The sequence below is a fragment of the Tympanuchus pallidicinctus genome, unplaced genomic scaffold, assembly GCF_026119805.1.
Source record: "Tympanuchus pallidicinctus isolate F22 unplaced genomic scaffold, pur_lepc_1.0 scaffold5, whole genome shotgun sequence".
Classification (NCBI taxonomy): domain Eukaryota; kingdom Metazoa; phylum Chordata; class Aves; order Galliformes; family Phasianidae; genus Tympanuchus; species Tympanuchus pallidicinctus.
The window spans coordinates 5,728,644-5,741,990 of NW_026294769.1; the positions used below are offsets into that span (position 1 = coordinate 5,728,644).

Below are 13,347 nucleotides of genomic sequence, written 5' to 3' on the forward strand. Positions count from 1 at the left end.
CCTGAGAGCAAGATCTCATCCTGGATTGTACTTCAGGATGAGGGTATTCATATTTCATTCCAGATGCTATACTTCCAGAGGGAAGAAACCAGACTGCCTGTTTTAGAGAACTGTCAACATGGCCTTTTGTATTACAAAGATTCTTCCACACTTCTGGCAAACCAAAAACAGCAGAACACAAAAAACCCAGAAGTCCTATTTTTAGTTGCTGCTTAAGTTAATATTCATAAATTCTCCTAGCTAAATTAAAAAAAACTCTATTCAGAGAAAGTTGCTTTTATTAATTCCTTCTGTTAGACTTAGAAGGGAGTGGAAGGGAAGGCTGAAGTAGAAAAATCAGCCCAAGTCCAAATCTTGTCCTGCACACTACTCCTGAAAATATGCTTTTTTAGCATGCAGACTTGGTTAAGTGCAGGACTGGCCTTCATGCAATGTGACATCTCTTTTTAGTAGTTATGCCTTGAAGGGCTATTTTAAAGTTTGAAAGTTTCTTGTTTTCAGTATTTAAATCTGTTAAATAAATATCCCATAACTACAGAGTGACAAACTTCCTAACTTGTTCATTTGTTTATATCACAATTTATTCTCATCACAGAAAGATAGCTTTTCCTTTGCTTTGCAAGGAAGCAATTATTCTTGCACAGAAAATATTTTTCTACTGCAAGTTGTGGCCATCACTGACCTCAAGTACTGGATTCCTGAGGTTAGACAATCAAACTCTAAAAAATTGCTTCCGTATTTCTGAAAAAATTAGCAATTGGAAATTGAAAAAGCAATTAGAAATTTAGAAATTAGCAATTGAAAAACAACTGTTTTTCCTTCTAATGGGTAACCTTTCTGTATCTAAGTAACCTTATGAAGTAACCTTATCCATACGTGCATGTAAATATACACACACAAATAAGCACATAGAAATAAACCTTCATGACCTGTCTTCTCTAGCCTGCTGAATGCAATGTGAAATCCTGCTAAAATATGGTGTACAAGTGGAGTTATAAATGAATAATTATGACCCAGCTAAAAAAAACGCAGTAGTGAAGCAGAAGGCATGCATTCAGACATTGTTTCGCAGTGACAAAAAACAAAGGCACCTTTGGCAATAGTAGCAAAATTCAAGTGTTCTGAAAAACTTAATGCCATCTTTTCTCTCTTTTTTTAAAATGTAATGACACCAAGGCTATGCAATTTGCAATTACTGTGAAACATGTTGATAACCACAGCTAATATATTACCATCATACTTTGCTAGACTGAAGATAAACACAAGACAGTGCTATATCAAATGAAAAGATTAAATATCAGGATCAAAATATGATACATGCAAAGCATAATTTTTTCTTCTGAAGCTATTATAAAGGTAAGTGTAAGAACTAAGAAGAAAGCTCTCTGTGTTAAAACAGTTCTCTAAAGAAATGCATGCATTTAAAAAAAAAAAAAAGAATGCCAAGTTAGGCGATTTGCAAAATTGCTACTGCATACAATTTGTGAGAGTGGAAAAACAAACACTGAACACAATACTTAGTGAGAAAAGAATCAAACGTGACTTTTAACAAAAGGCACCATAGCCTGCCCTACCACATCCACGGCAAGTGCCTGGACACTTTTGCTTATATTTGCACATGCCCTGTGATTGCCGAGTCGCATTTCCTGGTAGACATTACTACAAAGTCTGTGGATTCTGTTGACACCCCCCAGCTTTCTGCACAAACACGCCAAGTACATACTAAAAGGTTGAATGTCCAGATGCACTAAAACAGTTCTTCTTACAGAGCAGAAAAGTGGAGTCGCTATTTGTTTTGATTGTAGCAGAAGAACAGTTGATTACTTTAGCTAGGCTTTGTTTGCCTGGGCTTTGTTTTGAGTGGACCGTAGGAATCTTCCTTGACTGGACAAAAGATTTAAAAAGAGAATACTGTATATCAACTAATGCTGAAAGGAGGAGTGTGGGGGGAGAATAAATACAAAATAAAATCAAGCAGCCCAGGGACTGTTTGGTAGACTTCTCAACGAAGTTAAAATTCAATGGACAGCTGGTGGTGGATTTGTGCGTGACAGGGAAAAAAGCCCCAAGACAATCTGCCAAAATCTCAAAAGTCAGATGTAAATGCTGGCTGCAGTGCATACCCCAAGGTGCTCTGGTTGCCACGCTTCAGCAAGTTAATTATGTGCCTTCAAATTAGAGAAGAAAAAGCAAGGACAGCAAGTTAGTAAGGTTCAGCCTAGTGATCTATGCTTTCAGCAAAGGCAGAAACTGTATCTAATGTTAGCAGCCGTTGGTGTGTCTGTATACATATCACCATCTACGTTTTTATGTATACACACACAAAGAAGTAGATAATCTTATTTTTTAATGTGCAGAAGACACCGGAGCAGTTGATTATTTCAGAGCAGTAGAGCACCGGAGAGCCAGAAGTTAGTACGGAGAGTGATGGCAACGCACAGGAAAGGAGCATGGGAAGGATTTAGAAGAGCTCGCAGGACAGAGGTGCTCCGCTCTTACCCCATTACTCTGGGTGGAGTGAACTGACTGCTCGCTGGTCGAGGAGCATGTGCTCATGCGGTCTGTGTCCTTGCTGTGTGAAGAGTGGCGGTGGACCTGCCGCTGGAGGGAGTCATTGTCCCCAGGGAAAGTGAAGGAGCCAGGGCGGCTGGCAGGGGATGCTGGGATGGAGCTCCAAAAGGAGCCCTTCTGCAGGGGGCTGCTGGGTGGAAAGGTTTCTTTGCCAAAAGGAGAAGGGAAAGTCGTGGAGAGAGGAGAGTTCATTGGTGAGATTGCTCCTGGCCTTGGCTTCCCCAGCGTCAGTGATCCTATGCTGTTTCTTGAGCGACTTTCCTCTGAGCTTCCACGTGAGTCTTTCTGGGCTCCGTCAGCTGAGCCAGAAATGTTTCCCGCTGTCTTCCTGGGACTCTCAATAACTTTCATCTTGGGAATCTGCTCAGCTTCTCTCTGAGGACCGTCCGGTTCTGCACTGGGAGGGTGCCTGTCTGGCTGGCTCAGGCCAGTTTCTAAGGAGGTGTTGTAGTGTGGCAGGGAGAGATTGTGAATGGACATACCTGACATCTTGTCTGCCTCTGCTTGGGCCGAGGCTGCAGAGGAGACCAGGACTGGGGAATGGTGTCTGACAGGCTGGGGGATCCGGGATGGCCGGCTACGGCTGGAGCTGGGCATTCCACTACAGCTGCTGGGGCCGCTGCTGTTACCACTGCTGCTGCCGCTGCCACCTCCACCACTGCTGTGGTTCCTCTGGTACTCGATTGGAGACGTCAAGGCTGCAGTGGGAAGGGAGTGGAGGTGATCAGGGAAAGGAGACCAGGAAAGGAAACAGAAATAGTTTAAACAGACATGTTTTGTGACAAAAGGAGAATATGTGTCTCAAATAAGAAATTCCCTTATCAGTGCCAGTCATGCTATAGACCTCAGGTCATTTTTATATATTACGCCTTCATGACTTGTCATATATCACCTGCTTTCTGTTAAAGACAGAAAAGTTAAATCCAGGCAGAAACGTCTTCCTCCAGATCGCACTGTTGGTCAGTAGCCAAGATGGGCAAAAAGAGATGCGACTCCAAATTCTCAGTGTATTGTTCTGTCCATTACAACTCTAGATCAGGACAACATGGTATGGATACAGAAATATAGCAAGAACCTTCCAGTATCACAGAGGATATCATCATGGTCTCCTGCAGAACCTGAATGCTATTGCCTCAGTAAAGTGGGAAAACAATGGCTAACAAAATAACAAATGGAAAACAGATTCTGAACAGATATTTAAAACTGCACTGGGTATTTAGCCCTTAAAGGCTTGCATTTGGTCAAAAGGGTACATAGACTCTGTGCATCAATGGATGGTGTCTCTCTTAACTCAATTCTTGGTGAACTCAAATTCACTGTTTTAAGAACCTATCAGAACTGTTTTAAGAACTTATCAGAAATGCTAGCATCTGTCCTAAAGCAAAAATGCAGCACAAATCACAACTGTTCTGTATTGGTGCAGGAAGAAGGAAACTTGCAGAGCATTTCAAAGCCAAGAAACAACTGATGAGAGAGAACTAATCAGTTATAAACTTTTGATGAGAGCTGATCATTTACCATTTAAAAAGTTGCGCTGGTTTTCCAAAATTTGGTTAATTTCATGGATCCACAGCTGGCGGACTCCCGGACTGGCAGAATGCAAAACAAAGGTCTCCGTGGCATCACCCGTTCTGGATGTTAGTGCAAATTTACATGGATCACTGTCCACATTTTCCTCCAGGGAAAGGCAACTCACCTTCACACAAAAAGAGAATTTCCTTTATGTATTTTCTGAGAAACACACTGCTCAAATCTTTCAAATGGTAGCTCAGAGTCAAATCTCCAAACGTGATTAAGTTAACCATCCATTTACTCAGTAAAATAATACTAAGGATTAACATAGGTCATTTTTGGTACAACCAAAATGTCAACAATGAACAGTCTCATTCTACAGCAGCCTTTGCCCTGGAGACTGCAGTAACTGCTCGCTGACAGATGTACTGCATTAATTAACTGTAAGTATAGCTTAATGCTCTCCATCAACCCTCACTCTCCCCTTGTGTTATTTAAAATGCTAAGCCCACTTTAGAGCTCTAGCAATGGCTCATACCAAAGCCTTCTTCTGCAGAAACAGTAATGCTGTGAAACAGGCTGCCCCGCCAGCACAGAACACGATATGCAGCTGGTATGCAGAGCAGCAAGGCAAATAAGAGGAAGCAGGATCCACCCAAAATGCTTCATGAGGAGTGCTGGCGAGCACTGCTAGGAACAGCTTTTGTCTCTGAGAAGAGTTGAAGCAAGAATAAATGTTTTTTTGGGGGGGAGATGGGGAACGGGGGAGGGAAAGGATTTTCTTGTAGGAGAGCTGACACAACCAAGAAGGTGGAACTACTATGTGCAAAAGTTACCCACCCATTTGGACTGACTGCAGCTGAAATTGATCAGAAGAGATACTTACCGAGTTTTCCTTATTTGCAATGATTTCACTTTGCAGTGTACACACAGCACAGAGTTGAAGACTGAACTGTGGATGTTTGTCCAGCTTTGAACAAGAGCAACGGCTTTGGGATGCTTCACATGGGAAGCATCAAAGAGCTGAAATCTCAAGATTTCCATTTCTCAGAGTTAGCACAAATCCAGTAGGAAGTAATCTCAGGAAATGACTGACACCTTGCTGTGCTTTAAGACTTCACACCTAGATGCCACTGGGATTCTACACTGAATAAGAAACTGTTACCTTTGTGTCCCCCTGCACAAATGCTGCTAAGACTCACACACAACAGTTACCTTGATACTGTTTTTAAACAAGAATCCGGGCATGGAGAAACCTTTCTTTTTATCTAGCGGCTCACTGAAAATGACAATCTGCTCAAACAGGAAGACTCGTCTCTCCTTGCAGCGTGGCAGAAGACCTGCATCCTGGTCTGTAACCAAGAATGTGTCCTGGAGTAGCAGCTTACCCTGGGCTACAATTTTACCCTAAAAACAGAAGCAAGTGGAAACATTTAGCACAACTCTTCATTTTTTTTCCAATCAATCTTAGCAGATGCCCATGCCAAAATTGCTTTGAGTATCTCCCAGACTCCTAGAGCATTCATTAATACATAAGAAATTCCTATGTCTTTTTTCAGAAAACAATGGAAATACACACCCTTCCTGGCTTTTATTTTCATTTTGCAGTTGAAGGCTTGTTAACAGTACTGATTAATATTTAAGGGCAACAAGGTTTGTGAAGGGCTTGGAGAATATGCCCTAAGAGGAGTGACTGAAGGAACTGGGGCTGTTTAGTCTGGGGAAGAGGAAGCTGAGGGGAGACCTTATTGCTCTCTTCAAATACCTGAAAGGTGATTGCAGCGAGAGTGGGGCTGGTCTCTTCTCACTGGTGACAGGACGAGGGGAAATGGCCTCAAATTGCACCAAGGTAAGTTTAGGTTGGATATCAGGAAACACTTCCTTATCAAAAGGGCTGTTAAGCACTGGAATATGCTACCCAGGAGGTGGTTGAGTCACCATCCCTGGATGTGTTTAAAAACCATTTGGATGTGGTGCTCAGGGACTTGATTTAGCAGAGGGTTGTTATTGTTAGGGTAGTATGGTTAGGCTCTGGTTAGGCTTGATGATTTTTAAGGTCTTTTCCAACCTGAGCAATTCTATGATTCTATGATTAAACAATTCTATGATTGAAACTACAGGACTTTCATTATTCTGTTCTCAAAAAGCTCCTTTCCTACCACTTCTCATTTATTCTTCTAATGTTTTCCAGAGTGCTGAAAAGGGAAAGAATCCAAATTCATACCTACATTACAAAGCAGAAAGGGTTTCACAGTATGTGACAATGATCTGACTAATACATTTTGCATCAACAGTCAATTTTCATCTCTTCCAGCCTAGCTTAGTGACTGTGCACCCTACCCTCCTTCTCCCCATCAGTGCTTTCCATAATGTTAGTATCTAATTTTTACAGCACTTGACAAAATGTGTTGACAAAAACTCACTGAAAAATCCCAACCAACTTACATCAAATCCTTGCAGACGGCCAACATTCATCATGTCATTACACCGTTTTGGTACTATACACATGACCTCTACAGCTCTCTGTTCAAGACAGATAAAAAGTCAGAGCTTAATTTTCCAAATATATGTTAACAGGATAAAATCTTGTTTCATTTGCTATGGTTACTTTAGAACAGAAAGTAATGTGAAAAGTAAACACATTATAAGCACGAGATCCTTAAGAAGATCAGAAGAGGAAAATAACGTCAAAACAAGTTCAGAATAAAGAGCATTGAAATCACTGAGAGAAAACATTTCAAGTACCTCTAGTTCTGTTGTATCAAGGTTAGCTTTTTTAGAATATTTGAGGAAATCCTGAAAAAGGAAAAAAAAATAGTGTAAGTTTTGTGCTCATTAAATCACACAGAGAAGATCTATATTTGCTATATTCTCTGTCAGTGAACGAGAGACTGCAGAACACACATACAATTTTTTTTTTCTTTTTAAAGCTTCTTCCTGTGGTGCTCTCCTCTACATACTTTTAAACATTTATTAGCTCTTCTGCTTTAGAATATAAAAGACATATATTAAGACAACAGTTCTAGGGTTGCTTTTCAGTAAACATTTAAGTGTAGTTAAAATGGTTGCGTGTATAGATGAAGAAGTTGGGATGAATCTTATCTAGAGATGAAGACAGTTGGGATATCCCCCTCCCCTTTGTATGACATTAGTACTACTTCTAAACATTTTCCACATCACTGACTTGAATTCAGTTGAACTTTAACTGTTTAAACAAACAAAAAAGCAACGCAACATTTAATTGTCCAATCTATTTACTTCAATTTTCAAAGCTACCTAAATATGGTCAGAAAATAATCACATGACATTGCTTACAGATCTGGGTAGGAGAGAAGAGCATAAGCATAAGAGCATAAGCAATTATTTAAAAAGGGAAAACATAATTTACCACATATTACATTATTCAACTCAGAGCTGCTTTACCTTTAGTAATAGCTGGTATTTCATAATTCTCTGCACAGGTTTTATTAACAAGTCTGTGAGCTGAAGTCTGTGGCCCAGGCGTTGCTTTAGATCCTGAGGGTTGTAAAACAAAGATTTTTTTGGCTTCAGATATTGCTTAGTTCAGTTAGAAACACAGCAGCATACATTACTATTAATGGCTATCAGAGTAGAAACTGGCAAAGGCACAGCAGAATTTGATCTTCAATTAGCAAAAGATGGAGTTCTTTCCCTGTATCACTTTTGCTTTGGAACTATTCTCTCCTCCTAGCATCTTCTATATCTTTTTGAAAAAGAATGTATACTGAAACATAATTCCTAACTCACAGATTGTTGGTCATCTAACATCAGAATTTCACTTATATACACTGCTAACCATCCTGGTTAAGGCTAGTAAAGATGGTATTATTAATTAATTAATATCTAAAGTTCAAGTATAAGATTAATATGTTGTTAGAAACCTGTATCATCCTTGAGAAATCAGAACAGAAATGGCAAGAAATTACAATTCAAGACAATAACAGCCACATGTGCTGTCCTTTTTTAACCAACAGATCTGATAACGCTTAGGGTTTGTTGGTGCACACATCTTCTCTCAAGAACTTACCTCAAAAAATGTGTCAATGTATTCTGAGACAATGTGCTCAGACTTTGGTTTGTTCTGGCAGTAAACTATGTACATGTGCAACCTTCTCTCCTAGAAAAACAAGGATGCAGAATGATACATTATCATTGGGAAAAAAGCATGCCAGATCGAAATAGAGTACATTTCACAAAACTACACATCTGAAAACCATTTATTTGGGGATACCACGATGATTTCAGAAAGCAAACACAAGTCAAAACATTGTCACGGTTATATATACACTCCTGAACATCAGATGCATAGAGACAATAGCTTAGAAAGTTCCTTAATAAACTCTACAGAAATGGTTACATTTTTTATTTAGCAACAAAAATGAAGAAAGCCTCTGAAATATTACAAATTTGAGTGCCTTTTATTTGAATTATCTAGTTACTACTATAGTATAACAGCATCCTCCTCCTGTTTAGCTGTACAGAGTAATTAGAAGAAACCTGTCTATCCTTTACGTAGCATTAACTGTCCTATTCAAGTTTGTGTGCAGTAACAGGTGATGTAGCCTCAGAACAGTGGTGCTAGTACTTCTGAACTCTGAGTCTGTATTGTGTGTGTGCACGTGTTTTTAAGTTGAAGCAACAAAGAAAAAAAGGGAGCATAGCTTTGATACTAAGATTCTTTCTTGATTACCACCTTGATGGTTAAGAAACACAGACCTATCATATGTGTCTATAATCAGTTCCAGATTCTTCCTAATCGTTTTGCCAGGACTGCTTTTCCTGGTCAGAGAATTAAAGAGCAATGACCAGTAATGAAAAAAAAGAAGAAAAAAAAAAAGAAAAAAGAAGACAAAAAAAGAAGTAAAATGAAGCTTGAAATTGATACAAAGCACAGATTAAAATGATTAATAGAATTTTTCACATTCTAGCTGGTAGTTAGGGTTGTGCTAGAAGATGTTACATGTCACAACATGCCTTTCCATCTGCAATATAAGTGTGCCTTTCAAAGACAATTAAGTTCAAATAAATATACCAGGAGAAAGTAAAACAGCAATGGGAAGAATTACTCCCTTGGTTTCATCACATTACACCAGTGTCAAGATTCTCCCCTCTCCCTTCACTTTTCTTTTTTTTTTTTTTTAATAATCCCTTGGAAATCAAACAGCTGGCTCCTCATCATTAGTCAAGGAATTAAGCCTGACTTCCAGTTACTGTTCAATCAATGATTGGCTCTCTATTTTTTTGCTATTCTGGTGCTGACTTCAAACATAAGACAACTGGGAAAATTTGAAACCCACTAAATATGCTTAAACCTAGGCTGTCCTTTGTCTTGTGCAAACAATCACGTTTAGCAGGCACGTTTTCTTTCATCTACCTTATGTGATCTGGAGTACTCTGAGAATTCATCTCAAATAGATACCCAATTGTTCTTTGACACAATAATATGCCCCAAAAAAGATTATAGGAGAGTGACTGAGTGACTAGCGGTACATAATTTTTGATATTATCTAGTTTCTAGATAGCTAGTTTATCTAATTTCCTTCTGAAGTGTTACCATATCCACATGCATCACACAGGCACTCCTTTTAGTAAACAGATGAAAAGGGGGGAAAATTGTAAAGAATTATAAAGGGTACAGTGTTGGACTAAAATTAAACGCTATGAATGTCTGGCACTCACTATTTCTTCCCCTGGTGAAAAGGGATGAATCCCAAACACTGGTCTGATTCTCAAAAAGGGAACAAATACAGAACTAGAAAACCCAGAACTAGAAAACCCAGCTTTCCTATTTCCTGCTTGCTGTCTTCCAAGGCAGTGCACTGATATCTAGGTTTTGATATCCACATTTAGAAGACAGGTGTGTATCATCATATGAAATAACAGTTCCCTCAACAGAACTGCAACTGAATTGACAAATGGAGCCCATACTCATATTTCTTCTTAGAAGGCTACTGCCAACAAAAAACCAAGGCTATTTACTTAGGCCACTTAAAAGCTCTTACAATCTCTCCTCCTCTTACAATGAGGAATATTTTATAGCACTTTCTTAACTATGTTACATCATAGATATATTCTTAAAAAATGTGTCTGTTGGTAAGAACATACTAGAGCTTGGCCATAGAAGACATTTGCACTTACATGCTTAACAAACAGGGATCCCAGCTTTTCTGGATCTTCAAGGCACTTCTCCAACTCTCCTAAAAAGAAGCTGAACATAAACAAAGTTAAGCATTTTTTTCTGATAGCATATATTATGGCAACAAGTGATTACAAGGCAATCTTATTACAAGATACATTTTGCATCCTGTCAACCGTGTTGGATATTAACACATTTCCAAAATGACAATATTAACAGTGTAATATTTTACTACATATTCCAAATGGACACACATGCCAACATGGAAAAATACTTGTATTCAATAAATTTTCATTCATGTACTGATTGAAATTTTTCTCCTACCTAGTTTAGAGTGGTTGAGGTGTTCATATTGCCATGCTAATCTCTGAGAAATTCATTAAAGATTAGATTCTTAAACAGAGAAATCTAAATCTCAAATAAACACGAGTTCTGCACAATGCTACGCACAATAGAGATTCTTATCCAAAGCAGCTGTGATATATAAACAAATCTTCATACCAACATTTTTGATCAGATTCTACTAAATAAATAAGTGAAAGCACATGACTAAGTGTATTTACCTTGTTTCTAAATATTTGAGGGAACAAAAATTTTCTTTAAGTCAATTTAGTATTTTTAGGTAGAATTGTTCACTAGCAGCCTTACAAGTTAGATATACTTACTCTCTGTGCCAGTCGTAAATCTGGTGAATATTTCCAAATACAATCTTGTCTTTGCCTTTCATATCATCGGGAACACCATCTTCTTTCATAAGTGCCATGTAACCCTGCAACAATGCAAAGAAACTCACTTTTAATATCCCAACTTAAAAAAACTGAGGGTAACCTTGTAATCTCCCTTTCCTCAGAAGCCTTTCAAGCTGACCAGAATAACAATTTGCTCAGGACAGAAAGCCAAAGAAATCATAAAACTGTTTTACACATAACTTCTCCTGAACTACGGTTACAAAATATTGTACTGAAGATAATTATATTCATGAATGATATTTCATAGGAATATTATCAAAAGGCCACCTTTTGCCTCAGAGGTTAATACCTGTAGTTTCCCCCATAGTGTGGAAGAGATGGATGTTTCTTTGGTGGAAGATTTAGAGCTAAAACCAAATTTTGGCCATGCAAGAAGAAAATTTAGTGCCTTTCTTTCTCCTCCTTCTGTTAAGCATTGAACATAGATAGGCCGAAATTCACTGTTACGTGCAATTTCTCTGGTTTTCTATATGTGTTTCACTGGTAACTCAACGTTATGCATCCCCCTAAAGTCTCATCTCTTTTACAGAAGATGAAAATACAAAGTATAAGAGAAGCTTAGCAGTAGGGAAGGAGCAAGCCTTCCAAATTCAGGATAGCTCCTCTACCCGCTTAGCCTACAATGCTTTTTTGAATTTAGCAATGTTAAATAGATAAATAAATTGAGTTGCACAGTTGGTTGATACCACATAAAAAAAAAAAACACTAATGAAAAACAACATACCTCAACTACGTAGCCCAGATCTCGTACGTAGTCACGCTCTGTCTCCACTAATTCCTGCAAGACGTAGCTACAGGGGAAAGGAAATGGCCAACACACATTTCATTAAAAATGCTTCTAAAAAAGGATTAATGACATACATAGCCTTTTAGACATTTGCATAGCTGATAAACACAGCTGAAAACGAAGGATTAATGCACATAGTTTCTAAGCAAAATGCTTCTTTGATTATGAAACTGGAACGTGCTAGCTTCTGTTTATCACAAGTTAGATGTTTTCCTACATGTGTCATTTAAATTAAACATTTAACTACTGTTTAAAATAAAATGCTAGTATATCTCTGATCTGGACTCTTAAGCATAATAACAAGCATGTTTTTCTTCTACCATGGTAACACTTAACTACTACAAAAGGAATTAAGAATCCCTGAAGAACGGCACAGGGGTATAGAAGAAGGGAAATTATCATTTTTTGAAGCCTAAAAGACCTCTGAATATTTAAAGATTTGCATATTTTTGCTTAACTGAGATTGACATATTACAAAAGTCAAACAAAAGTGCGACTGAAATTAAGTTATAGGAAATTTATTCTGTGACTAGTGTTTGAGGAAAGAATTTTTTCTTTACATAATGTAATTGCATGCTTGATTCCTAACACAAGCCCTCTTCTTTCCAGATTAACAGCTTCTGCTGTCAGTTCAAAATGGACATTTTTTAAACAGGCCTTTTCTCTCTTCAAAACATTATTAAGAACAGAGTGAAAATGAGATCTTACTGTCGTCTTTTTAAGGAGCTGGATTTCCTTTCTTCCATCTCATCTATAGGTGATGATGAGGAGAGAAGAGAGTTATCTGAAGGGTTGAAGGATGGACTGCTGCTGTCACCTTGATCTACTAACAAGGAACTTGGACGGTCTTCCAAGGCCTAAAAATGTATTCAAGAAAGGACAACGACATTTATTTCCTTTTTAGTCTCCAGATGTATTTACATAGATCTGTGTATGGGAACCTATGGAATACCAATTACTGTATCTTGGCAAAAGAGGTCTCAAACTTTGGGGAAACCTATCAAAAACTTTGTTTTCCGGGACAGAAAATCTAACTTCATAGAAGCACAACACATTTTAAATATCACTCTCTCCTTCACATGAGAAGAATGCAGAACGGGCTGAAAGTCAGAATACCCAGCTGAGGATGTAAGTACTTCTGTAGTAGAAACTACACGCATGTGTACTTATTGACAGAGGTTAAATTATATTTATCACTGTTTAGTTCTCTCATACGTAAGCTATTTTCAAAAATAAATGGAACAACTTTAAAGAGAATTTTTTGGAAGTTATATTTTTAATCAAAACAGAAGTGGCATTTTTTTGTCAAACATTTTATTTTATTAACTGGCCAACATACTGACTTGCTTTTGAGCTTGACAGCTCAAATCCTAGGAAACGATCTCTCTCTTCTGCCAGATAAATGGTTTCCAACACACAGACTGCTCAGTCTTATTGTTTGTTTAGAAGATGGAGAAGCCATAGGAGAAATAATATGAACAAATTTCTTTGAAATATTTACTGGACTTCTTTAATCTAAACCCATAATCTTGGATCAAGCTATTGTTATATATCACATTTCCTTGCATGTG

General features: G+C 38.2%; 1 protein-coding gene across 4 annotated transcripts in view; it reads right to left on the minus strand.

Annotated features, from left to right (window-relative positions):
- TRIO (trio Rho guanine nucleotide exchange factor) overlaps window positions 1–13,347 on the minus strand; it is a 223,615-nt gene that overhangs the window by 10,790 nt on the left and 199,478 nt on the right. For 2 of the 4 annotated variants that reach the window (XM_052704062.1, XM_052704064.1), the window contains 11 exons: window positions 12,485–12,633; window positions 11,714–11,780; window positions 10,906–11,009; window positions 10,243–10,312; window positions 8,132–8,221; window positions 7,507–7,599; window positions 6,829–6,879; window positions 6,529–6,606; window positions 5,299–5,490; window positions 4,090–4,267; window positions 2,500–3,269 (listed from right to left, as the gene is read on the minus strand). In XM_052704062.1, coding sequence (XP_052560022.1) covers window positions 2,500–3,269; window positions 4,090–4,267; window positions 5,299–5,490; window positions 6,529–6,606; window positions 6,829–6,879; window positions 7,507–7,599; window positions 8,132–8,221; window positions 10,243–10,312; window positions 10,906–11,009; window positions 11,714–11,780; window positions 12,485–12,633 — 1,842 coding nt within the window. Of the gene's footprint in view, window positions 1–1,603; window positions 1,885–2,499; window positions 3,270–4,089; window positions 4,268–5,298; window positions 5,491–6,528; window positions 6,607–6,828; window positions 6,880–7,506; window positions 7,600–8,131; window positions 8,222–10,242; window positions 10,313–10,905; window positions 11,010–11,713; window positions 11,781–12,484; window positions 12,634–13,347 lie in introns of those variants that run through there. The other 2 variants (XM_052704063.1, XM_052704065.1) reach the window with 2 other exon arrangements.